At 37.9% G+C, this 27,649-nt stretch overlaps 2 protein-coding genes across 9 annotated transcripts; one reads left to right on the forward strand and one right to left on the reverse strand.

The window, feature by feature from the left end:
- The first annotated feature begins 730 nt into the window (after nt 1-730).
- On the forward strand, nt 731-1,396 carry LOC131244148 (pentatricopeptide repeat-containing protein At2g44880-like). Its single transcript, XM_058243799.1, has one exon. It carries the CDS (start codon nt 731-733, stop codon nt 1,394-1,396), a length of 666 nt encoding a protein of 221 aa, XP_058099782.1.
- A 1,305-nt stretch (nt 1,397-2,701) lies between these two features.
- LOC131243132 (putative E3 ubiquitin-protein ligase LIN-2) lies at nt 2,702-26,404 on the reverse strand. 8 transcript variants are annotated; one of them, XM_058242246.1, is made up of 10 exons: nt 26,188-26,402; nt 25,646-25,740; nt 23,631-25,433; nt 21,514-21,852; nt 21,329-21,423; nt 20,592-21,245; nt 19,797-19,941; nt 11,391-11,645; nt 3,568-3,871; nt 2,702-3,099 (listed from the first exon to the last, which is right to left on the reverse strand). In XM_058242246.1, the coding sequence occupies exons 3-10, from the start codon at nt 25,401-25,403 to the stop codon at nt 2,981-2,983; spliced, it is 3,684 nt and encodes a 1,227-aa protein (XP_058098229.1). In that variant the 5' UTR covers nt 25,404-25,433; nt 25,646-25,740; nt 26,188-26,402; the 3' UTR covers nt 2,702-2,980. The 8 variants fall into 8 exon arrangements, with proteins under 8 accessions (XP_058098229.1, XP_058098231.1, XP_058098230.1 ...); XM_058242248.1 differs by lacking the exon at nt 25,646-25,740 and having other exon boundaries at nt 2,702-3,125; nt 26,188-26,403; XM_058242247.1 differs by lacking the exon at nt 25,646-25,740 and having other exon boundaries at nt 21,329-21,420.
- Between the last annotated feature and the right edge of the window lie 1,245 nt (nt 26,405-27,649).

Below are 27,649 nucleotides of genomic sequence, written 5' to 3' on the forward strand. Positions count from 1 at the left end.
GGACAGCTCGATAAAACACGTATAGTGGGGCTCATAGAGTTTTGAAACCGGTATGTGACGGGTGTTAAGGTCACCAGCCAATTCGAATCCCACTTTGGCATGCTGAGCAAACTTTGTGGGGCCATGTATTATCCACACCATCCATCCGTTTTTACATATCATTTTAAGACATGATCCAAAAATGAATCATATCAAAAGCTCAAGTGGACCAAACAATAGGAAACAACATGCATTCATGTACATGTGTTATGTATCTTCTATGTCGTCATGTATATGTATTATCCACGTTGTCTATCCATTTTTACATATCATTTTAGGACATGATCATATAATCAAATTATATCCAAAGTAGGGCTCTTCACGAGTCAAGCTAGCTCGATTAACTCGCTCGACTCGGCTGGAGTCAGCTCGGATTGAATGGCTGAGTCGAGCCGAGTCAATCTACATTCTTCTAGCTCGAGTTGAGTTCGAGCCGAGCTCGACCAGGGGGGATTTTGACTCGACTCGACTCGAAACTCGAACTCGAGCTCGACTAGGTATTTTCGATGACCACTCTGTCGGTCAGATTCTCTCCTTCTGCGCTATTTCCATTGCCGGCAGCCTTCACTACGCAACTCTCCTCTTCTACAGCCTCCATCAACACCTCCTCGATTCTTTCCTCTGGAATATCATGATCCGTGCCCACATCAAGAGCGACACTCCCCAAAGCGCCTTGCATCTGTTCGACGAAATGCTTAGCCAAGGCTCCGTCCCTCCAGACAAGTTCACCTTCCCCTTCCTTCTCAAGGCATGCGCACACCTTCAAGCGCTCCACGGAGGAGAACAACTGCACTCCCACGTCCTCAAATCCGGCCTTGCCTCTGACCCTGTCGTGAGGAATGCGCTTATCAACGTTTATGCGCAAATTGGGATGCTGGAATCCGCACGCTGGGTGTTCGATAGAAATCCTCAACGGGACTCCGTTTCCTGGAATTCTTTAATTGGTGGGTATTTGAAGCATGGACACGTTGAGGAAGTAGGTCGCCTCTTCCCGCAGATGCCTCACCAGAAGACTCTTTTCTCTTGGAACATAATGATCTCGGGGTGTGCCAAGTCCGGACGGCCTAAACTTGCCAAGTCCCTTCTCCTTCAACTTCTTTCCGAATTCAGCAACAGCAACTCGCCCATTTCCCTCACTCGTCTCATCTCCCTCTACATGGAGGTCGGGGAGGTGGAGGCTGCACGTCGGGTGTTTGATAGTATGGGCGAAAAGGATATTGTGTGCTGGAGTTGCATGATTTCTGGATACGTGCGCAGCGGCCACTACATGGAGGCATTAAGGCTCTTCAAAGAGATGCAGCAGGTTGAGGAAAACATAAAGCCGGACAAGGTGTTGCTGGTTAGCATTGTCTCATAATAGTTTTTCTTTAGTGTCCATTTTTTCCAGTAGGTTAAGTGTCAACATCAAGATCATCACACTCTCAACCTGACCCCACCCTAATTCTAACCTAGCGTGATTAACCCCAAATCCCAACCCAACTTTACTTGACCTCACCAAAGTCAAATACATATGATTATTCCCAATCCACTAACCCAACACGGTTTTGCAATTCAAATTATGTTGACAACCAAACTCTACAACTTGACATGAACTCGATTGGAACCGTCGGTTTGGTCAAACCGAACCCAAGTTGCAACAGTACTTAAAAATTTTTAAAAATAAATAAATAAATAAAATGTTGCAACAGTACTAATCCAAAAGCCCATTTAAATTGCAGTGTTAAAAAGATTAATCATGCCCATGTATGCATCCATGTCAACTTGTGCATGTAGGCATGCATGTATGGTAATAACTTAACATATGATGATATGAACAAGCTCAAGCTCGACTCGACGGCTTTGGCAAACAAGCCAAGCTTCAATGTTGAGCTCGAGGCTGAGCTCAAGCTCGAACTCGAGTACACCATTGACAAGCCAAGCCGAGCCTGGCCCACCTCGACTCGACTCGCTCGATGCCCACCCCTAATCCAAAGCTCGAGAGGATCATACAACCGGAAACAATGTGCATACGATCTACAAGCGGAATAAGCTGAACCAAACTGAGCTGAATCAAGCCGAGCCAAGCCAGTACTGCCCTGGCTTGAGCTTGGTTTGTTTTTTTAAAACCAACTTGGCCCTGAGGCTTAGTTTGCTTTGAACTTCTACTCAAACCAATCCAAGCAGAGCTTTCAAGCTGGCTTGGTTTGTTTTTTTAAAACCAACTTGGCCCTGAGGCTTGGTATGCTTTGAACTTCTATTCGAACCAATCCGAGCCGAGCTTTCAAGCTGGCTTGGTTTGTATCTAGCTAGGCATCAACACAATCCCAATTCAGATTGATTGTCCATTAACAAGCCTTGAATATATGTTCCTAATTATAATTGCATAAAACATGAACCCAGGTAGCAAAAAGTTCAGGGGCAGGAGCAACAAAAGCATTTATTTCAAAATATTGTAAAAAATAAACAGCCAGGAAGTGCTAGCAATACCTGGAGGGAAAGATCACGCAACTAAAAAGTCCTAATAGGCACACTCATCAACATCTTCTGCAGGGCACCGATGGCTTGGCTTCAGCATAACAATTTATGTACCGTGATTTTATGATTGGGCTCAGATGAACAGCACGGATCATGCTGAAATATTGTGGTAATCTCTAGTCTCCTAAGTAGAGTACCATAGAAAAGATTGAAGAGAATATTGTCCTTGCAATTCGGTGCCAAAAACAATATTATAAAGCAAGTTACATAGGCTATAAACAGTATTTTCAAATATAGTACATTTTTGAGATCATGCTGCAACCACTCACCTAACACATGCATACCGATCATAATTTACACAACTAAGATACCATATTTCTTGTTTGTTCATTCTTCTTCTTTTCCTTTTATGGGATTGACAAGATGACTGGTACAGTATATTCACTTGCTGTGACCGAAGAGATGGGCATTTCTTGCCTTTCAGGCTCTATAGGGGGTCACCTGAGATAATGGAATGGAGCTGTTTTGCTGTCCACGTGACCTCTGAAAGGCTACATAGAGGAGCCACAATCTCTTCTGCAAATGTCATGAGTAGGACCTGGCATTCTGCAAATGATCGCAAGACAAATGATCTGCCGAAATCAGTTGAGATTCAATGGAAACACCGTTATGTAAAATTTTCACCCCTATGCATGCCCATGCAAGTGTACATCCTCGCTGGAAATTACAAAGGCAAATTTCCCATTTCTGGGCAGGGGAGGATTCCAGCAGCCTTTTGGACCCAGGATTATTTTTTTTTCAAACCAGATCTAATAGTAATTTCTGACGGTGGTGGATCCCACAACGACTACACTAACATCTTGTTTGTTATGGAGAATCTTGAAATGAAAATGTTCATGGAGAACTGCCATTGTGGGACCCATTGCTTTCAGAAACTTTATATATATATATATATATATATATATATATATATATATATATATATATAAAATCCAAAGCCAGCGATATTTGACATTTGCCCATGAAACACAACCTCAAGAAGCAGCATTTTGGCTAAAGACCAAACTAGCTCACCTGAAACCTTGCTGAAATTGAGCAGGGACATGGAAGCAAGCACTCGATGCTCAATTTGTGCATTCTTTAAGCTTTCTTTCAGTGGAGGGATGAGAGATGAGAACACAGATAACTGGAGTTCAGCATTGGACAAAGCAAAAAGTGCATGGCTAATCCATGCTACCATGGTGAGGCACACACTGACCAAGTCAGGGCTTTTGGAGTCTAAACACTTGGAGATAGTCTCCAGGAATGACATCTTTCCATTATGGAGCAGCGAAGCCGCGATGTTCTTTGCCCACAGTTCGCTTTCTTTTTCTTCCTCCTGAAAATGGAAATCACAACTTTCAATGACAATGTAAAAGTACCATGTACAGGGTGTACCAAATCAGTTACGTATCAACCAATACGTAATGTTAACGGCTATGACTGTTACGCGTTACAGGGTCATAACGCCCCGCCCCCCCCACCCCCCCCCCAATTTTTGTATCTATAACGGCCGTTACTGCCAAGCAACGATCAGAAAACGGCTCTCTTTCTTTTTTTATTTGCTTTTTAAGCTCCGATTTTTCATATTTGTTGATACTTTTCTCTTCCAAATTCTTCCTAAAACATTCTATTGCAGATTCCAACCACTCTTAGCTTGAAATTAAGGATCAAAACAAGTTATATTAAGGATTTTCTTGATTCGAAGCTCCATGGGCAATTTTTCAAAAATTCTTCAAAAATAGGTATTTATACTTTTTTTTTCTATGTATTGTTGTTTTAATGGTAGAAATGATGTGTTAATCATAGTATAACATTTTAATGTTCATTTAACAAATTATGGTAGTAATTTTATATTATTTTAAAAAAAAAAATTCTATTTTCGCACTATTTTTGGCCAATTTTTTAAAAATACGAAAAATTATTTTTTATTCAATGTATTGTTGTTTTAATCGTAGAATATTATGTGTTAATCATAGTAGAACATATTAACGTTCATTTAACAGATTATGGTAGTGATTTTATTTTATTTTTTCTATTTTTGGACTATTGTCGGCCAAGTTTTAAAAATTACGAAAAATTATTTTTTATTCAATATATTACTGTTTTAATGATAGAATATGATGTGTTAACCATAGTAGAATATATTAATGCTCATTTAACAAATTATGGTAGCGATTTATATTTTATAATTTTTTTCTATTTTCAGACTATTTTCGGCTAATTTTTTAAAATTACAAAAAATCAATTTTTATTCAATGTATTGTTGTTTTAATGATAGAATATGATGTGTTAATTATAATAGAACATATTAATTTTCATTTAACAGATTATAATAGTGATTTTATAATTTTTTTGATTTGTTTCTATTTTCAGACTACTTTCGGCCAATTTTAAAAAATTACGAAAAATCATTTTTTATTCAATGTATTACTGTTTTAATGGTAGAAGATGATATGTTAATCATAGTAGAACATATTAATGTACAGTTAACAGATTATAGTAGTGATTTTATATTCTTTTTTCATTTTTTTCTATTTTCGGACTATTTTCGGCCAATTTTAAAAAATTATGAAAAATCATTTTTTTATTAAATGTATTGATGTTTTAATGGTAGAATATGCTGTGTTAGTCATAGTCGAACATATTAATGTTCATTTAACAGATTACGATAATAATTTTATAATTTTTTTAATTGTTTTCTATTTTTGGATTATTTTCGGCCTATTTTTAAAATTTATGAAAAATCATTTTTTTAAAATTCAATGTATTGTTGTTTTAATAGTAGAATATTATGTGTTAATCATAGTAAAACATATTAATGTTCATTTAACATATTATGGTGGTGATTTTATTTTATTTTTAAAAAAAAAAATTCTATTTTCGAATTAGTAACTTTATATTTATATTTTATTATTGGACAGGTTTGGAGCTTCCTAGGATTTAGGTTTAGAACATAAAATCATCTTTATTTATTAGATTTGGAAGTTCGAACTTTCTATTATTAATCTATTTACATTAGGTTTCGAGATTTAAATTAATTAATTCATTCTCTTATAAGAAGTAAAAACTGTATATAAATTTAGAGAATCGAGTAGACTCACAATCTCACATAGACATAGGTCATATCCACCTAAGGAAATGTCTGGGTCTGGCCAATAAGTGAGTGAGGATATTGGATGGCAATATTGTCAGAGGGTAGGTGGTACTAGGCACCCAATGAAGTACAATTATTGTGAGAGACTAATAACTGGTGGAATTACGCGTTTCAAATAACATTTGGCACATCGAAAAGGTCAAGTTGTGGGATGTACTAGAGTACCAAAAGAGATAATGATATTAATATTTACATTAGGATTCGAGATTTTAATTAATTAATTCATTCTCTTATAAGAAGTAAAAACTGTATATAAATTTAGAGAATCGAGTAGACTCACAATCTCAAAAAGACATAGGTCATATCTACCTAAGGAAATGTCTGGGTCTGGCCAACAAGTGAGGATATTAGATGGCAACATTGTCAGAAGGTAGGTGGTACTAGGCACCCAATGAAGTGCAACTATTGTGAGAGAATAACAATTAGTAGAATTACGCGTTTCAAACAACATTTGGCACATCGAAAGAGTCAAGTTGTGGGATGTACTAGAGTACCAAAAGAGATAATGATATTAATATTTACATTAGGTTTTGATATTTAAATTAATTAATTCATTCTCTTATAAAAAAGTAAAAACTGTATATAAATTTAGATAACCGAGTAGACTCACAATCTCACATAGACATAAGTCATATCTACCTAAGGAAATGTCTGGGTCTGGCCAACAAGTGAGGATATTGGATGGCAACATTGTCAGAGGATAGGTGGTACTACGCACGAAATGAAATGCAACTTTTGTGAGAGACTAATAACTGGTGGAATTACGCATCTCAAACAATATTTAGTACATTGAAAGGGTCAAGTTGTGAGATATACTAGAGTATCAAAAGAGATAATGATTTTAATGAAAACCAGTTTGGATGAGTCTAAGAATAAACGTGTTGCTGGACAGAAGAAGAAAGATGAGATTTTAGAGGCTGCCCAACAAGAGGTGTTTGGTCCTAAACATATGGGCGTTCATAATGAAAATATTATTGATTTTGACGAAGATTCAGATCGAAAATTAACTATAGATAAGAGAGAGAGTTTGCGCCTTGCTCGTGAAGAGGAAGAACGTCGCCGCATGTTTAGCGCGAGTGGGTCAATACGAGATTGGGGGGGGGGGGGGGGGGGAGTGCGAATGCATCTACAAGTGGGGGGTAGTTTGGTGGGTTACAACGTATATTTGGGAGCCGACGAGAGGCATTTGGATGAAAAAGTAAATGAGCCCAAGAGACAATCTATTGATTCAATCTTGTTTAGGAAAAAATCAACTAAACAAAAGAATATAAACCAAATGTGGAGTAAAACTTCCGCTGAGAAGCTACGTAGGGCAGTAACGAAGTTATTTATACATGCCAACACACCTCTTAACGCAGCCAAGTCTACATATTGGCAGATGGTAATTGATGCAACAGCAGAAGTAGGTGAAAGAATTAAAGCTCCCACGACTAGGGAGACTAGGGGGAAATGGATGGATGTAGAGTATGTGGATGTGAAAGCATACATGGTTACCTTTAAACCTATATGGCAGGCTAGAGGATGCACGATCATATGCAATGGTTGGACTAGCCCAACCAGACGCAGCATAATCAACTTCGTGGTGTACTGCCACTTGAGAACTGTATACCACAAGTCAATCAATGCCTCGGCCATTACAAAAAAATAAAAATAAAAAAAAAATAAAAAAAATAAAAATCTGATTATATTTTTGGACTAATGGATAAAGTTGTGGACGAGATTGGAGAAGACAATGTGGTGCAGATTGTGACGGATAATGAAGCATCATATAAACTTAGCGGACATAAGTTGATGAACAAGAGACCACATATTTTTTGGTCGCCATGTGCTGCCCATTGTATTGATCTTATATTGGAAGACGTTGGGAAGAAGAAGAGTATTAAGGAAATGGTCGATAGGGCAAGAGAAGTGACGATGTTTATTTACAACCATAATCAAGTAGTCGCAATAATGAGGAAGTTTACAAAAGGACGAGAGTTGTCGAGGCCTGCGGCGACTAGATTCGCAACAAACTTTATAGCATTAGCGAGTTTACACCAGCATTGGGGAGAGTTGAGTGAGATGTTCGCTTCCCGAGATTGACTCACCACAAAACATGGGCAGAAGACATCAGGGACACCGATTGAAGTTGTGAACATCATACAGGACAACAAATATTGGAAGAGGGTCAAGTCGATCATAAAGGTGATGGAGCCACTAATGATGGTACTCTGTCTTGTTGAAACCGACGAAGCACCTACCATGGGCTTCCTATACGATACCATATGTAAGGCGAAGTTGGCAATTAAACGTGATTGTAAAAGCTAGGAATCTTATTGGAAGATGATCGACAAGAGATAGACAACACAACTCTATCCTGATCTTCATGCAGCAGGTTACTACTTAAATCTTAGGTACAAATATGCCCAATCATTTCTTGCGGATAATGAAGTTCGTGTCGGGCTAAAGAATGTAATAAAGAGATTAAAGCCTAACTTAGATATGTAAATAAAGGCGTTGAATGAATTATATACATTTGAAAATCGCTTGGGTAGCTTTAGAGATGCTCTTGCACAGCATGCAGTATATAAGTTGCAACCGGCCAAATGGTGGATGAATTTTGAAGAGAGTACGAAGGCTCTCCAATAAAAGTTTTGATCCAGACAACATCTTTTAGTTGCGAAAGGAATTAAAGTTGTTTTGCACTTATTCATTCAAAGAATAGGAATAGATTGCAGACTAGGACGTTGGATAGATTTGCCTTCATGCACCACAATATGAGGCTAAGAATGCGACAACATCATAGGAGCATTACAAGCGCCAATGATACAGACTACTGTCCAATAAACTTGGACAATATTTATGATGAGGACCTGCTTCTACCTTGGTTGGAAACAAGGGAAAAGCAAATTGAAGAAGATAGTGAAGAATTGGAAATTGATGACCCACTAATACACACAGCGCAACAAGAGAGTCGTGCAGCTGTAATGGACCCAGAAAGAGGGGCAACTTTCATGCAAGTACGACTCAAAATCAACGGAAGAGTACGAGCAGTTGTAGCAGCTTGACCAAGTCGGATGATGGTGATGACGTCCCTGCCCCTGATGGTGGCACTTCCGGTGTTGCTCAACACACCATACAGCCGTCTACAGATCGCGAGGCCGATAAACATCAACAAGGTAATACACGTGGTCGGACTTATGAGTGTACTGAGTCACGATACAGCCAGCAGGAGGAGGGTAGGTCTAGTGGTGCACCAGGTCCGGGAGCTGCGGAACATCAGCAGGCACATGGTCTTGGGCATTATGATGGATATTTGTATGACCAATTGGATTATAATGGTTATACTTATACTGAGTCTGTTCCATCACATTCGTGTTGGAGTAGTACTCCCGATCCATATCCATATGATTATGGATATACAGATCCAAATAGGGCTCAAAGTTGAGCGGGTTGGGTCGGGTTGGTGCTCAACCTTAACCCAACCCAAGGTTCTTATACCTCAACCCTAACCCAACCACACCTCAGGTTGGGAATTCTCAACCCAAGCCCAACCCAAGCGAGCTCGGTCGGGTTGATTGGGTTGGTTGGGTGTATACGTGCTAATATTTTCGTTATGACATTAGTTTATTATATTTCGATACATGACTTATTTTTTGTATCTATGATTTTATTAATTATATATATGATTATTCATTGTAAAGAACTTCATTTTTTCTTTAAAAAAACAAGCTAAAATATAGGACAACTACTCCTTTAAAAGTCATGTAGAATAGCACGCAACCTATTTGGGAGAGAAATACGGCATATCTTGTTAGCTTGAGTCATTGGAAATGACATGGACAAATGAGACCTGACATCACGAGTGTGCCTTCGACTCAAACGATCCACATTCAATTATAATTTATAGGTAACTTATATATTGATCGGGTTCGGGTTGGGTTGGGCAACCCGAGACCTCAACCTGAGCCCGACCAAAGTTTTATCGGGTTGGTGTTTGTATAGCCCAAGCTTGAGATTGGACCCGATACATCCTACCCGAGCCCAACCCAATGTCGGGTCGGTCTGGTCGAACCCGCCCAACTTTCAACCCTAGATCCAAATCCAAGTTACTTATCACAAACATTCTCAATCTCAAGATTCTCAACTGCCAAGTACAGGCACCAGTATGGCTATTCGACGGGCACTGGTGGATATCCTTACTCGGGGTCGAGAGTCGTTGCCTAGTCAGGATCAGTCATCCTTTAGTTTTGTTGACCTAGTATTTCCTTCTAGAACTGGATATTATGGATATGCTGCACCTCGACCTATTGGACAGCCGCAACCTGATGATGACGATGACGATGATGTGGAGGTCGAGCAACCACAAAAAAGCAGATTTTCATTTTGGTGGTGACTTGTGAATTTTATTATGGTAATTGAAAGTATATATTTGTATTAAGGTAAGTATTGCATCAGTACTATTGCTATATACCTATTAGTCCATTACCCACACATTCACCAAGCAAGCACACACTTGACACTGTTGAACTTGTATTTAAAATAACTCCCCTGACAACCAATCAAGTAATTCTTAATCGAGTTGCGGGGGAGTATATCAGACACTACTAATTTTATTTTATTTTATTATTGACTTGAGGATGACAGGACGGGAATCATAGCCACAGGATAAGAGGAGAAATCTCTGATATGTTGAAGAATGAAGACTCTAAAATATAATGAACAATGTAATTTATGCAAGTCCAGACTCTGGTCTAGACAATAGAGACCTCACTCCTCCTTAGGTATGTTAAGAACTTAATATAGAATAAATTATGAAAAATAGTTGCAAACACCTACACATGTAAGATATTTTGATATTACATTCATTTTACTGTATCTATCATTAATATTAGATAGTTAGAAAATTAAATATTTGAGTTTTGCAGTCAAAGCCAAGGTTGTTTGGTTCATAAATTCATCAGACAGTCCGATACAACTTCTCACCAAAGAGTAGACCATTACACCACCATAAACATGTTCCAAATTATAAATGAATACATATTTGGAATATTTAGAACATTGGGGATTTAATGGATATTTTTACATAATTTTTTGACCCAAAAAAAAAAAAAAAAAAAAATTTAAAATAAATTGCACCGTTACGGGACCCGTATCGGCCATTACAGCCCCATATCGGCCGATACGGGGCGTATCCATATCGGTAATGGTGGGCACCGTTACAAATCAAAAAGCAAATATTAGTCAAATAAAGTCAGAACCAAATTGAAATTCCTTAGTATTCATATTGAGGGATTGGGCTCCAAATTGCAGTTGCACATCTTCTGAGTTGGATTTGAAAGAAACATAACTACGATTTAAGGGCTATTTCCTTGTTACAAATTGCTAGGAGACATCACTAGTTCCGTCATTTACTCTTTGATGAAACTGAATGTTCACAACCTAATTCACTTGCGCATCCAAATGCAGCCTTGTGCTTTTGGTCAAGGTTTGAAGTACAGACACTATTTTCCACAAAGGAAAACCTTGCGACCTAGGTTTTAAAAACAAAAAGACGAACAAAACTGGCACATATAAGAATTTTAAAGCTTCAACGGACAAAACAAAGATCACAGCCTGCAGTGTTACCACTTACAAAAGCTGATAGGGAGAAAAGAAAATAGAATAGGATAAAAAGCGGCAAAAGAAATTTACATGATGAGGTTGAGTAAATCGTACTTACCGATGGCATGGTTCCATCCTCTTGGGGGGGATTTTCTGGAGAGTTGGCATCATAACCATCATAGAATCCTGCCTGGTTTAGTAGCCAAGTCTCTGTCAATCTCTCTCCGGAGTATGAAAAATGGCCACCCAAGATAAGAAGAGCTTTGCAAGACTGTTCTTGGACTTTCTCATCAGTTAAACTGCAGTCCAGAGCCACTATAAGTGCATTTACTGCTGCTTCTGCGTAGATACTATCATGCCTTATGGGCTCTATCTGCAACAAGGTCAGCCCAATGGTGAACATATAAAACTCCTAGCTACTTGTTCCTAATTTTGTTTAGGCCTGCATTTCCGGCAAACAGAAATGGAGTTCTAAACACACTCAAAATAGAGACCTTTAGAATGTAGAAAAAACAGTCGACTTTCTCGAATGCTACAATTCAAACTCTTAAGAGCACTTTTATTGTGCTTGTGAGTATGTCTAGCAGACCTCTACAGGCGGTAGTGAATAGGATGTTTTAACAAAGGTAGATGGGTATGCATATTCATTACTCTTTATCTAGTGCCTGTTCTAGTAAGAGAAACCATGAAAACTAGCTTTGTACACCATGTTCTTCAGGAGAGGATGAAAATGCTGCTAAAATTCAGGATGGCATCACTACTGCCCCATGTTTTTCAGAAAAGAAGACAGTATTGTGGATCATTGCCAGTGAATGATAACATGCAGACTCTTAATATGCAATTAAGAGTTTAAACTGCAGTCCAGAGTCACTATAAGTGCATTTACTGCTGCTTCTGCATAGATGCTATCATGCCTTATGGGCTCTATCTGCAACAAGGTCAGCCCAATGGTGAACATATAAAACTCCTAGCTACTTGTTCCTAATTTTGTTCAGGCCTGCATTTCAGCCAAACAGCAATGGAGTTTGAACATACTCAAAATACAGACCTTTAGAATGTAGAAAAAACAGTCGACTTTCTCGAATGCTACAATTCAAACTCTTAAGAGCACTTTTATTGTGCTTGTGAGTATGTCTAGCAGACCTCTACAGGCGGTAGTGAATAGGATGTTTTAACAAAGGTAGATGGGTATGCATATTCATTACTCTTTATCTAGTGCCTGTTCTAGTAAGAGAAACCATGCAAATTAGCTTTGCACACCGTGTTCTTCAAGAGAGGATGAAAATGCTGCTAAAATTCGGGATGGCATCACTACTGCCCCGTGTTTTTCAGAAAAGAAGACAGTATTGCATATTAGAATCAAGGTACGCGAAATCGGTTATGTATCGGCCAATACATAACGGTATCACCGTTATGCGTTAGACCCCCCCCCCCCCCCCAATACTGGCCATTACTGCCCCGTAAAGGTTAAGGCATAACGGTCGGAAAACAGCTACTTTTTTTTGGCTTTTTAAGTTCCAATTTTTCACATTTTTTTATACTTCTCTTCCAAATTCTTCCTAAACCATTCTATTGCAAATTCCGACCACTCTTTAGCTTGAAATTGAATATCAAAACAACTTATTTTAAGGATTTTGTTGATTCGAAGCTCCGTGGGCCATTTTTCAAAAAATCTTCAAAAATAAGTATTTATACATTTTTTTTCAATGTATTTCTATTTTAATGGTTCAATATGATGTGTTAATCATAGTAGAACATATTAATGTGCATTCAACATATTATGCTAATGATATTATATATATATATATATATATATATATATTTGGCCGAGTTTTTAAAAATTATGAAAAATCATTTTTTTTTCATTGTATTTATGTTTTAATGGTTGAATATGATGTGTTAATCATGGTAGAATATATTAATGTGCATTTAACAGATTATGCTAGTGATTTTATATTTTTTTTTCTGACTATTTTCAGCCGATGTTTTAAAAATTACGAAAAATCATTTTTTTTCAATGTATTTTCTATTTTAATGGTTGAATATGATGTGTTAATTATAGTATAACATATTAACGTGCATTTAACAGATTATGCTAGTGATTTTATTTTTTATTTTTTATATTTTTGGACTATTTTCAACCAATTTTTAAAAAATTATGAAAAATCTTTTTTTTTTCAATGTATTTTTGTTTTAATGGTTGAATATAATGTGTTAATCATAATAGAACATATTAATATACATTTAATAGTTATGCTAGTGATTATATATATATATATATATATATATATATATATATATATATATATATATATATAAAATTTTCAACCTCAATTGAACAGCTCCACTCAGCTACGAATTTTTTTTTTTCATTGTATTTCTGTTTTAATGATTGAATATGATGTCTTAATTATAGTAGAACATATTAATGTGCATTTAACAGATTATGTTAGTGATTTTATATTTTTTGAACTATTTTCGGCCAACTTTTAAAAAATTATGAAAAATCTTTTTTTTTTTCAATGTATTTCTGTTTTAATGTTGAATATGATGTGTTAATCATAGTAGAACATATTAATGTACATTTAACAGATTACGCTAGTGATTTTATATTTTATATTTTTTATTTTTAGAATATTTTTAGCCAACATATTTTTGTTTTAATGGTTAAATATGATGTTTTAATTATAATAGAACATATTAATGTGCATTTAACAGATTATGCTTGTGATTTTATATTTTTTTTTATTTTCAGACCATTTTCGGCAATTTAAAAAAAATATATACGAAAAATCATTTTTTTAATGTATTTCTGTTTTAATGGTTGAATATAATGTATTAATCATAGTAGAACATATTAATGTGCATTTAACAGATTATGCTACTGATTTTATATATTTTTTATTTTTTTTATTTTCAGACTATTTTCGGCCAATTTTTAAAAATTACGAAAAAAAAATCAATGTATTTCTGTTTTATTGGTTGAATATGATATGTTAATCATGGTAGAACATATGAATGTGCATTTAACAGACTATGCTACAAATTTTATATTTTTTTAATTTGTTTTTATTTTCGGATTAGTGACTTTATGTTTATATTTTCTTATTTTAAACAAGTTTTGAATCTGTTTAGGGTTTAGAATATGATTTCCTCTTTATTGATTAGATTTAGAAGTTCAAACTTTATTTTATTAATCTATTTACATTAAATTTCGAGATTTAAATTAATTAATTCATTCTCCTATAAAAATTGTATATAAACTTAGAGAATCGAGTAGACTCTTACATAGGTCATATCTACCTAAGAAAATGTCTAGGTATGGCCAACAAGAAAGTGAGGATATTGGATGGCAACATTGTCAGAGGGTAGGTAGTACTAGGCACCAAATGAAATGAAACTATTATAACAGACTAATAACTGGTGGAATTACACGTCTCAAATAACATTTGGCACATCTTGCGAGATGTACTAGAGTACCAAAAGAGATAATGATCATAATGCAAGCCAGTTTGGATGAGTCGAATGATAAATGTGCTGCTAGGCAGAAGAAGAAAGATGAGATTTTGAAGGCGGCCTAACAAAAGGTATTTGGTCCTGAATATATGGGCGTTCCTGATAAAGATATTATTAATTCTAACAAAGATTCAGATCGGAAAGTAATTATAGTTAGGAGAGAGAACTTGCGTCTTGCATGCCGGGAGGGGGGGGGGGGCGGCAGTGGGAGTGCAGCTAGGAGTGCGACTACATTTGCAAGTGGGGGTAGGTCAGATGGATTACAACGTATATTCGGGAGCTGACGTGAGGCATCTTCATGCGATGCCCCTGTACATTTGGATGAAGAAGTAAATGAGCACAGGAGACCCTCTATTGATCCAATCCTATTTAGGAAAGAATCAACTAAACAAAAGAAAATAAAACAAAAGTGGAATAGAAGTTCCATGGAGAAGCTAGGTAGGGCAGTAGCAAAGTTATTTATACATACCAACATACCTCCTAACGCTGTCAATTCTCCATATTGGTAGGTAGTAATTGATGCAACAGCAGAAACAAGCTAAGGAATTAAAGCTCCCATGGCTAGGGAGATTAGGGGGAAATGGACAGATGCAGAATATGCAAATGTGAAAATATACATGGCTACCTTTAAACTCATTTGGCATGCCAGATGATGCACGATCATGTGCGATGGTTGGACTGGCCCAACCAAATGTAGCATGATCAACTTCATGGTGTACTGCCACTTGGAAACTGTGTACCATAAGTCAATTAATGCCTCGGCTAAAACAAAAAATGCTAATTATATTTTTTCCCTAATGGATAAAGTGGTGGATGCGATTAGAGAGGAGAATGTTGTGCAGATTGTGACAGATAACAAAGCAATATATATGGATGAAAGACATAAGTTGATGATAAAGAGACCACATATATTTCGGTGACCATGTGATGCTCATTGTATTAATCTTATATTGGAAGATATTTGGGAAGAAGAAGTGTTAAGAAAATGGTCAAAGGGCAAGCCAAGTGATGACATTTATTTACAACCATAATCAAGTAGTCGCAATAATGAGAAAGTTCACGAAGGGACGAGAGTTGCTGAGGCCTGCGGTGACTAGATTCACAACAAACTTTATAGCCTTGGAGAGTTTATACTAGCTAGGGGAGAGTTGAGTGAAATGTTCGTTTGCCGAGATTAGCTTAACAAAAAACATGGGAGAAGATATCAAGGACACCGGTTGAAGTTGTGACATCATACGGGACAACAAATATTGGAAGAAGGTCAAGAGGATCCTTACGGTGATGGAGCTACTAATAAGGGTACTCCATCTTATTAAAACCGACGAAGCACCTATCATGGGCTTCCTCTACGATGTCATGGATAAGGCAAAGTTAGTAATTCAACATGATTGTACAACCTAGGAGTCTTATCGGAAGATGATCGACAAGAGATGGACAACACGACTCCATCACGATCTTCATGCGACAGGTTACTACCTAAATTCTAGATACAGATATGCCTAATCATTTGTTGCGGATAATGAAGTTCGTGTTAGGCTAAAAAATGTGATAAAGATATTAAAGCCTGACTTAAATATACAACTAAAGGCATTGAATGAATTAGATAGATTTGGAAATCGCCAGAGTAATGGTAACTTTGAAGATGCTCTTGAACAGCATGCAGTATCTAAGGGCCTGTTTGTTTTCCTATTTACCATTGTAAACGGTAGTAAATTGGTAATTATAACCTATTTCTATCGTTTGGAAGAGAGGAAATATAAAAGGTAATTACGCCTCAATTTTTGGAATTTTTTTTTTTTTTTTTTAAAAGGGTGGGAATGACCGAGTGAAATTTTTGGATCTCACCATGATGTATGTGATTGATCCACGCCGTCTATCTATTTTATCAAATCATTTTAGCGCTTTTGTCAAAAAAAATAGGTAGATTATAAGTCAATTGGACCACACCGTAGCAAACAAGGGGATATTGACATCCATCGTTGAAATGTGAAGCCATCCATGGGTCCCACACTGATTTGTATATGTGATCCAACTTGTTCATAAGATCACACGGACATAGATAAAGGAAAAATACAAATATCAGCTGGATACAAAACTCCTATGGCCCACAAGAAGCTTTCAATGGTGTGTTTAATCCTCGTGTTTCTTGTGTTGTGGTATACTTGCACTTTGGATTTGCCTTGATTTTCAGTTTATGCCCTAAAACAAGCTGTTGCAATGAATGGACGGCTTGGATCAAACACATATATCATGGTGGGCCCTGCAAAATTTTGAAATTTTTTCTTGATATTAGTATCAAGTCAAATCAAAGCCTACTGTGTAGGCGGCTACGGCGTATTTCTTATGGAAAATAATGATTGTTTATTTACTTTTATTTATAGCTGTAAATAAGAAAACAAACACCCCCTAAGTTGCAACTGACTGAATGGTGGATGAATTTCGGGGAGAGTACAAAGGCTCTCCAAAAAATTGCAGTAAAAGTTTTGAGTCGGACAACTTCTAGCTGCGAAAGGAATTGGAGTTGTTTTGCACTTATTCATTCAAAGAACAGGAATAGATTGCAGATTAGGACGTTGAATAGACTTATCTTCATGCACTACAATATGAGGCTAAAAATGCGACGACGTCATATGAGCAGTACAGGCGCCGGTGACATGGACTACTGTCTAATAAACTTGAACAATATTTATGATGAGGACAACACGCTTCTACCTTGGTTGGAATCAAGGGGGGGAAAAAATTTAAGAGAATAGTGAAGAATTGGAAGTTACTGACCCAATAATACACACGACGCAGCAAGAGAGTCGTGCAGCCGTGTTGGACCTAGAAAGAGGGCCAGCTTGCATGCAAAGTCTGGCTCAAGTTCGACGGAAGAGTATGAACAATAGTAACAGCAAAACCGAGTCAGATGATCATGCTGGTGATGGTGATGACGCCCCTGATGCTGGCACTTTTGGTATTGCTCAACACACCATACAGCCGTCTACAAATCGCAAGGTCGATGAACATCGACAAGGAGGTACACGAGGTCCAAGTTATGTGTACTAAGTCACGATACAGCCAACAGGAGGAGGCTAGGTCTAATGGTGCACCGAAAGGTCTAGAACATCAGCAAGCCAATGGTCCCAAACATTATGATGCATATTCTTATGGTCAAGGGGATTATAGTTATAATGAGCCTGTTCCGTCACATTCATGTTGGAGTAATCTTCCTAATCCGTATCCATATGATTATAGATATCCAAATCCAAGTTACTTATCATAGACATTCTCAATCTCAAGATTCCCGACAGCTTGAGTACGGGCACCAGTACAGCTATTCGACAGACACTGGTGGATATCCTTGATGGGGTCGAAATTGTTGTCAAGTCAAGATCAGTCATCCTCTGGTTTCATTGACCCGGTCTTTCCCTCAAGCACTAGATATTATGGATATGTAGCACCTATTCCACAGCCACAACCTAATAAAACGATGACGTGGAGGTGGAGGTCGAGCAACCACAACAAAGCAAATTTTCATTTTGGTGGTGAGTCACGATGCGAGTGACTGAGTGATGACTCGTGATTTTTATTATGGTAATTGTAAGTAATATATATTTTTATTAAGGTAAGTATTGCTATACCCATTAGTCTATTACCTACACATTTACCAAGCAAGCACACACTTGACACTGCCGAACTTGTACTTAAAACAACTCTCTGATAACCAATCAACTAACCCTTAATCAAGTTGCAAGGGAGTATATTAAACACTACTATATATATATATATATATATATATATATATATATATATATATATATATATATATATATATATATATATATATATATATTCTTCACTTGAGAATGATAGGACAGGAGTTAAGAATCACGGGATAGGAGAAGTCTCTGACATGTTGAAAACTTTAAAATAGAATGAACATTGTAATTTATGCAAGTCTGGACTCTAGAGACCTCACTCCTTAGGTATGTTAATAACTTAATATAGAATAAATTATGAAAAATAATCGCAAACACCTACACATGTAAGATATTTTGATATTAAATTCATTCTAATATATCTATCATTGATATTAGATAATTAGAAAATTAAATATATGAGTTTTGTAGTAAATTCCAAGTTGTCGGGTTCATAAATTCATCAGACAGCCTGATACAACTTCTTACCAAAGAGTGGACCATTACACCACCATAAACATATTCAAAATTATAAATGAATGCATATTTGGAATATTTAGAATATTCTGGATTTTTTGGATATTTTTCCAAATTTTTCTATATCGACCGTTACGGCCCCATATCGGTTGTTACGGGGCATATCCGTATCGGTAACAGTGGGGACCATTATGCCCACCTTTACCGCAATGGTACACCTTGATTGGAATGGAGACCCCATAATTTTTTCAAATATAACTTATCCAATTTTTTCAAGGAAATGATAACAATGATGATGACTAATGCAGCCATTGTTGTGCTTTTGCAGATAGGATGTGAATATAATAGAGTGGATTCTTGTATTTTGAGGAATTTACAAGATACTTATCCTGGAACAGAACATGGTAAAAAAGAAGGCGAGTTTTTAATAACACATTACTGTAAAGTTCTCTATGGTATTTTTCACTATTTAAGGTATTCCAAACATCCACCGCAAAAAAAGCTGGTGATCTTCCACCACAGTAGTTTTCTGAATCCACAAAAAGGGAGTAACTTGTTTTTAACAGCAGAGAAGTATTTTCAGTTATCAAAAAGGAGATACAGGTCCATGAGAAGGATCCCTTTAAAAACAATTTAGGGAAGTCAGGGCCATAGGAATCAGCAAGTCAACTTGCTGTGACTCAACCAGCAACTATTTAACCAGCCCAAGGTCAATAAATAGCACAAATAGAAAGTCATTCGCCAAGCAAATTCCTCTCTCCCTGCCTCCCTACCTCCCTCCCAAAAGTGGCATTGAATGGAAAAGTTCAACCACAATCATGACAATGTGAAATACTTATGAACAAACGTACCATAAAATCCAAATGCAAGAGAAGTACAGCGACCAGAGGTCTTTGCTCAGGTGGACAGCTCTGGATATACACAAGCAGAACATGCAGTGTATTCGTGATTCCCTCTTTCCGCATACCTCTCAGGAGTAAAGTGATCGCTGTCCTCCTGCGATGTCCAAAACAAGAAAAAATGAACACCATTGGAAACCAGAATCAAATAGAAGATTTTTTTTTTTTTTTTAAGGAACATCTGATTCTTCCTTTCCATCAGCCTCCCTGGGAATATAAGCATGCCCATAATATTAAGACAAAAGATGCAAATTTTGAAGACCTCCCTGCCTGTGGGCTTAAAAATAACAAAACACGCTTCCAAAAAAAAAAAATCAAGGGCATATGTAACATGTGTCAAGGAAACAAATGCAAAACTCATGCAATTTAGTTCATTTCACATAAAAGTAAGACACTTTCTGTAATTTTACTACCCTAAAAACTATTTGGAGTTGACCTTGCATGGTAAGTTTCATTCTATAAACGACAACCTTCTTAACTCTTATTTCCAGGACTTAGCATAATTTTCCTTTAGAAGCTCACACCCAAAAGAATATAAGACAACGGGAAGAATACATCGCCTTTTGGTAAGGAAATAAAAAATAAAAACCATGTCAGTTCCACAGATATGCTTGTTAGTGACTACCATTTAAGCTATTAAAAGAATTCTTAAAAAATTAAAAGAAATCAAGCAACTCCCAAGAAAGTAAAGGCTTTAGATAACTAGACACAGACATGACAGAAGAATGAATGGTAAATATTACGGACCTGTTAAGGCAAATCAGTTCAGTCAACAACAACACCACATTTGTCCGTGAATTAACTTGTTTGTTGTGCAGGAGCTGAATAAGACATGATATGTCTATGTTTCTCACTAGGTAATTTCTACAACTGCCATCGGCCTTAATGCAACAGGACAATAGTGTGGCGGTGCAGGTTTTTTCTTCCATGTTGCCCAATTCAAGCCTCCGAACAAGAAACTGCAAGCCTCCCAAAGAGATAAGCAGTTTAGCATTCTCCATACTTTCCTCTGTGTTTAAGCTTGTGAGGAGCTGCTCTAATATGAACATAGCTGCAGTCTCCTTTGATCTACAGTTGTGTTTAGTTGAAACACCTGCTATGTGAGTGGCAAAGACCAAGAGATTTCTACAGTGTTCAGATTTCCATCCATCAATAACACGCTTCAAGACAAAATTAGTAGATGGAACTGCTACAGATCCCAGTGTCTGCCCAGTCACTGGGCATGTTCTGCTGCCTCGATTGAACCATTCCTTAATGGCCAATCGCTCATAGGTCTGACCAGTCTCTAGCGTGATGGGATCTTCAAACAACCGACGTGTTAAAGGGCAGAAGAAATCCTTGGGAATGCTAGAGAAGAAAGAAGTTTCTTCAAAATATTCATAATTTCCATGCAGCCCTGCACTGATAAGACACAATCATGACTGGATTTTAAGATTGTTCGAGGAAGAAAGGAATTATTGGCAAAGCAATAAAGAAGTTCTTACCTAGAGCTTGTTACAGGTAAATCAATATTCAATGTTTCGGAGGTCGATGCAATTTTCTCGTGCTTGCACTCCATACAAGATCTTTTGTTGCTCTGCTGCACTCAAAAGGCATTTTGAAAGTTGCAATTGTCAGGATCCAATGAATTCTTCATTTAGAAACCAATAAATTGACTAGTTTTCAGTACATTGGTATACAAATAGGGCACCGGCATGCACTTCGAATGCAGCATAGTAGCAGATACAGAATCTGGGGAATCCTCAGTATGCTGCAGGTGGAAAACAGCTTTTGCTAGCTTCTTAAGAGTAAGCTCATTTGCTTTTGTATGTGAAATTAGATGTAGTATGGTGGCTGTCCCTGTGATGTTCAGTACATTCCTGCTTTCTTCCTGGAGTTCGTTAACATCTTGAACCGCCACACAATGTGATCCTGATGCATTCAGTGCATTGCTGCTTTCTTCCTGGAGTTCTTTAACATCTTGAACCGCCACATAATGTGATCCCGATGCATTTTCAGGTGCCAAATCCTGCACACACACACACACACATTTGTTGGTTACACTGCACAGATGACTGAAGGAAAAGCATCCTGAATTAAGCATTATGTGACAGGTATGCAGAGAAAATGTTGTGGTTACCTCTACAAAGAATGAATAATGGAAATATATGGTTTTTCCTTCTTATGGTCACCACCGAAGTGAAGAATTGACTAGATAAGAGTTTTGGGTTTGGGGTTTTCATTTTCATGTAGCCTTGTGATTCTTATTGAGGTCTTTCAGAAACCTGCAACCTTTTTTTTAGTTTTTTATTTTTGAAGGATTAACCAGCAAAACTTTCCCTTATGCTTGACTTAAAACTTGGGTCTGCAACAGAATTCAACTCGTGTCCTATCTCAGTTTGCTTGTTTAGTTTTGAACATCGGTCATTGTTTCTTTTAGACATGCAATTTGTTTACTCCCTCTTCTTTTATAACTGGAAAAAGAAATAATTACATGCACGCGTTCTCGCGTGCACACACACAAGTCATTGGTTATTTCAGACATGCAATTTGTTTACTCCCTTTTTTTTCAAGGGTTAGGGCCTGTTTGGATTGCAAATTACATTAGTAACGTACTGTAAAAGTGCAATGATTACAAAGTACAATACCTATCTCCTGAAAACAGGTAATTTGACCAACAATTCCCATGTTTGGATAGGCGTGGTAAAATCATAATGATGATACTTTTTCATTACTTCAATGTTAAATCATAGAGAAAATACACTGATAAGCGTGTTTCGTTAAGAAATCTCCACTGCAATACAATGTAATTGTAATGATTATAATTTCCTTTACCTGTCTCCCATTACATCTGCATTTGACCGCTGAATTACAAGTTTAAATAGACATTGTAAAATCGTAATGATGGCGCTTTTACAATACATTACTAATATAATTCACAATTCAAACAGGCCCCAAATCTTCACTGAGAATATAAACATGCATGCACGCATGCAAAATATACACACAGAGAAAAATACTCCCTTTTATTTATTTTTTAATGGGCATATACTTCCTTTTATACAGTGGTTGAGTCTTCACTAAGAGAAAAATAGCCATATGCATGTATAACGGCTTGGTTATTTACAATGAATACATGCACACACATACACATACTCACCTTTATACAATGGTTAAATCTTCAGGAGAGAAAATAGCTGTGTGTGTGTGTGGGGGGGGGGGGGGCGGGGGGCGGTATGTGTTTTGTTGACAAGTACAAAAGGTCCAGTTGTGGGCAATGGAGGGACAAAGGGATGACAGCTTTGAAGAAATTGAATATTGATCAACCAGTGGGCAATTCATTCACATCATTGCCACAACCCTCAATTCTGAAAACCGTTGCCACGGGGGGGGGGGGGGGGGGGGTGTATGTGTTTTGTTGACAAGTACAAAAGGTCCAGTTGTGGGCAATGGAGGGACAAAGGGATGACAGCTTTGAAGAAATTGAATATTGATCAACCAGTGGGCAATTCATTCACATCATTGCCACAACCCTCAATTCTGAAAACCGTTGCCACCAAGTGCCAATTGTGGTGATCAATTAGGCAAATGAATTGGCTAATTGATGTAAGTATACATTAAGAAGATAAATCGCCTAGTTGACCTGTATATATCTTGGAAGAATAACTCAAATGTCATTAAAACATGATAAATTCACTCCCTCTCTAGTACCAAACCTGGAAAAATAATAAATTTGATATTTCAAGAAAAATACGCAGGAAAAAAAAAAAGAACAAAGAATCAATATCCAAAGAAAAAACTACTTACTTGAATAGATGCATCCTCCGCCGTATCTTTGCAATGCTCTTGTTGCATATGTTGTTCTGTGTTAGTTCCTGGTTCAGTATAGCAAGACCCTGCTCCTTCAAATTCTTCAGAAGCACCATCTAAACTTTTCAAACAGGTACTGAAGCTCTCCTCCGCCTCTCCATCCTTCACTTCATCGGCCCCATATTTATTATAAGGGACATCAACAGCTTCACGCAGTCTTTTGCTGGTCATTGGCTGAAAAGAAGCATAACCAACTTTACTAGGTTGTAGCTCTGGAGGAAGTCCATGTGAATCTCCTGCTGAAGCTCCACGGACAGAAGTTGTAGGGGTAAGGATGGATGGAATGGTGGGAGCTCCAATTCCTTTCGTAAGCCACTCCTTGTAATAAACTGCAAACTGGTAGGTACCACTATCCACTATTTCATTATATGCTTTCTCAAGATGCTTCATTTTCCTTGGCCTACTTGAGGAGTTCAATATGGCCTCAGCTTCTTGGTTGAACCACAGCCGCAAATGTGAAAGATGAGGAAGGAAAAGTTGGCCCCACAGCTCTGGTAACAAACTCTTCCGTGCTTGAAAGGGTGAATCACAGAAAACCTGTAGAAGATGCTTTGCGGAAATCAAATCTTTCTTTCGGAGCTTATAAATAACGCTAAGGTAGAGATGGGCACAAGCTGCCAAATGTGAATTGGAAATTCCAGAAGTAAAGCCATCTTTCAAGCCCTTTGAATTTAAGCCTGCAATGACACTCAGCTGTAAAGAAGCTTTCTTCAATTCCATTGGATTCCCTGATTTATCAGCGACTCTTTCCACTGTTTCGACTGCATGTCCGAAATTAACGATCGCTCCACTATCATTATGATGGGGTTCATCCAATCCAGTGGAGCTTAGGCATGACAAACAATTCTGGCGAAGTGATGTTCGGAAAGTTTGATCTTTCGGAAAACGTCTGACGTAATTGCTTAAGATTGAAATCATGGCTTGGACAGCAGCTTCATCGAGTGCAGGTTCAGAAACTATTTGGTCGAGACTTAGACACCTTTGACTCTGAAGATCACCTGAGTTTTTACTGCTCTGTGAACTATTTCGAGAAGCATTGTTCAAGTTCATTTTTTCCAGCAGAGGCTTCGACGATCTGTTTCCATATCTCCCATCTTCCAGTAAACCCCTCCCACTTACTTCATTTCTCTCATTTTCGTGAAAGTCGTTACCGTATCCATCACTCAATCTGTCATTTTCCAGAAACTCTTTCGAAAACCTCTCTTTAGAGCTTGCATTTTCTTTTACGCCAGCCAAATTTTGATCATTGAAAATCCTGGTTTCCTTGGATCCATTCTTTTTTCCCACTTCATACCTCAAGTTTTCCTGCAATTTGTCAGAATCTCCAAAACTAAATTTCTCATATTCGCGCATTGCAGTGGAATCTGTTTCTTCGACTATCTCAATCTCCTGTGCATCTTTATCGGGTTTGACAACCAACCTCTCAATTTCAAGCATGTTATTACTAGATCTCCTGTCTCTAACTCCCTCATTCTTTTGCAACTCGAGTCCTGACACATGCCAGGAAACATCAGATCTGACCCTCCTCGTCCTAACCGGAATATCTGGTGGAGCAGAAACTAAATGATTCTGCTCGTGATGAAGGTGCTGTGGCATACTCACAACTTTCTGCATAGTCGTGGTATCAGATTTGAAAGAATTTCTTGACCGCCACTTCATTTTCCCTCCTTTAAAGCCTTCTTCTGCAAGCAGCTCCTCCAGAGACTCCATTTCTGCACCTTTTGAACCCTTTCCAGCAATCTGTAACAGATTTCTTGGGTTTAGAATCTGATAAACAAGCAATTGTCTACACTTGGAGAAACAGAGCTAAAAAGCCCTTAGTATGCAAGAAAATCCTGTGGAAAAGCCATTTCCGCTCCTTCTGAGCTGTTTTCAGCTGGCTTTCAAGGATTTCTAGGGTTGCAAAGAAAGAAAAACAGCTAGATGTTCCAAGGAAAGAACTACAGCTAAACCTTTCCCTCTCAAGGAACTCCTCCGGATGTGTATTTTGCTGGTGACTTTCAGCTGTCAGTCACTTGCACGTGAATTTCCTCCCCCCAAACACCACCTGTAAGTCACATCTCACTTACAGAACTTACAGGCATCCAAACGACCGCTAGGGTTTTCGAGCTTGTATTGGGGATTCATGGCGGATTTGAAGGGTTTCGAAACCGAAAAACGATAAATAAATATTTAAATTAAAAAAAAAACCTTGAGAATTTTTATTTATTTTTATTTATTTTTTTTGAGACACAGGGTGTCCCCACCTCATTTTTGAAGTGAGACTAATCCCTGCGGATACACGCAATCACCCACAACCACGTGTATCGGGTAAAGCCAAGGCGGGGAATCGAACCCTCACCTATAGGGAGCAAACCTACGGGGAAGACCATTCGCCCAAACCTTGTTGGGTTAGGGCCAGATCTAAGAAAGGAAAGAAGACGAGAATTGAAGGGAAAAGAAGACGAGAGAAAGGGTTAGGGCCAGATCCAAGAAAGGAAGAGAGAATTCAAACCGTTTATCTGCAAGAAATTCCTCCGGAAACACCGTTTCTCCTCTTTTCGAGCTCGTTTTCGCGATCCGAGTCGGGGATCTAGGGTTCGGAAGAGGTGAACAGAGACAAGGTTTGAGATTCGAAGAGAGCAACGGGGTGACGGAGTAATTTGGAGAAAGCGATGGGATGATGGAATAATTTTGGAGAGGAACGCCATTTTATATATATATATATATAGAGAGAGAGAGAGAGAGAGAGAGAGAGAGATTGGGAGAGAATGGATAGAGACGTAGAAAGAAGCAAAGGGAATCGTCTGCAGGCGAAAGAGAAATTGGGCGCCGGCAGGCGATTTCGTGTTTCCGCCGCTGCCGTTTCTGTTTTACGTGAGTCGCGGCTGACACCTGTACAGCGTACGCCTCCTCCTCTTAGTACCAACGTGGCATGATCATAACTCTAGATTACCGTTAGATGATGTTGCGAAAAAATATGACAACTCCAATGACCTGGATATGGAATAGACCAACTTTATTGACAGTGCCTGGGATTCCGAGACAATAAACCTGACCGAGGTAAAAGAATCAAATATCTCAATAAGAGACTTAACTCGGACAGTGAGGAATAAACCTCGACCGAGACTTATAGAGTTATGAGATATAGGCAAAATATATAAGGCACATAAAGTTGACTCGAATAACGAGGCAGCAATGACTAAAAGGACCGACTAAGGCCCGAATGCTAGAAGTCTCTTGACCGACCATAAAACCACCCCATATTAGGTCGGTTACGGTGTCGGTTATCAGATTAAGAAAGGATATCGGTTATAGACCGACTCTATTTCATTCAACAGAAAGCAAAAAGCCTCATCCTTGTAGCCAGTCGAGACTTATTTATTACCAAAACCGTGTTAAGGCCGACTGAGCAAGGAAGAGATGGTGTAAACATAAATATCGTCCCGAAAATCTTGTGAAAAGGATTCCCGATCCTGAAGATCTCAAGATCGGGCAGAATCCATAAACAGATTACAACTAAATCAAATCTCCGAGATACTCGGAAGAGAATCCCTGCACAGTAAGACCCTCCCATTCCTATAAAAACAGGAAATCTCTACGATGAAAGGTATGCAGAAAACTCTCTTGAAAACCCCTCTACACGATCATGTCTCTAACTTTAGCATCAGATGGTCTCCGGCTCTAGCCAGGGTCTCCTTTGTCTTCTTCTTGTGCAGGTAACAGGTTGGAGGAGGACGCATCAGTTTTTTGCATCAACAGATTGGCGCCGTCTGTGGGAAACAATACAAAAAGTCGTTTTCAAGGCTCTATCCAGAAGCTTAAAACGAGTTTTAATAGCAAGAACCAGAAGGACTATTCAAGATGAACCGAATGAGGTTATTGTCACTGGACCGCCTGCAACCAAAGGACCACCAGGTACAAATGGAGCCTAAGGTGCTCAGAATCGACCCGACCACCGACAGGGTTCCGCTACT

Source organism: Magnolia sinica, chromosome 4, assembly GCF_029962835.1.
Source record: "Magnolia sinica isolate HGM2019 chromosome 4, MsV1, whole genome shotgun sequence".
Taxonomy (NCBI): domain Eukaryota; kingdom Viridiplantae; phylum Streptophyta; class Magnoliopsida; order Magnoliales; family Magnoliaceae; genus Magnolia; species Magnolia sinica.

Excerpts from the sequence above, each read along its gene's own strand:
- LOC131244148 (XM_058243799.1), top strand. The coding sequence starts at position 731 with ATGCTTAGCCAAGGCTCCGTCCCTCCAGACAAGTTCACCTTCCCCTTC.
- LOC131243132 (XM_058242245.1), bottom strand. The coding sequence starts at position 25,403 with ATGGAGTCTCTGGAGGAGCTGCTTGCAGAAGAAGGCTTTAAAGGAGGG. Across the intron at positions 21,424-21,513 it reads TGCCCTATTTGTATACCAAT|CAGAGCAACAAAAGATCTTG; the intron begins GTACTGAAAACT and ends TTTTGAGTGCAG. Across the intron at positions 3,100-3,567 it reads CAATTTCAGCAAGGTTTCAG|AATGCCAGGTCCTACTCATG; the intron begins GTGAGCTAGTTT and ends GATCATTTGCAG.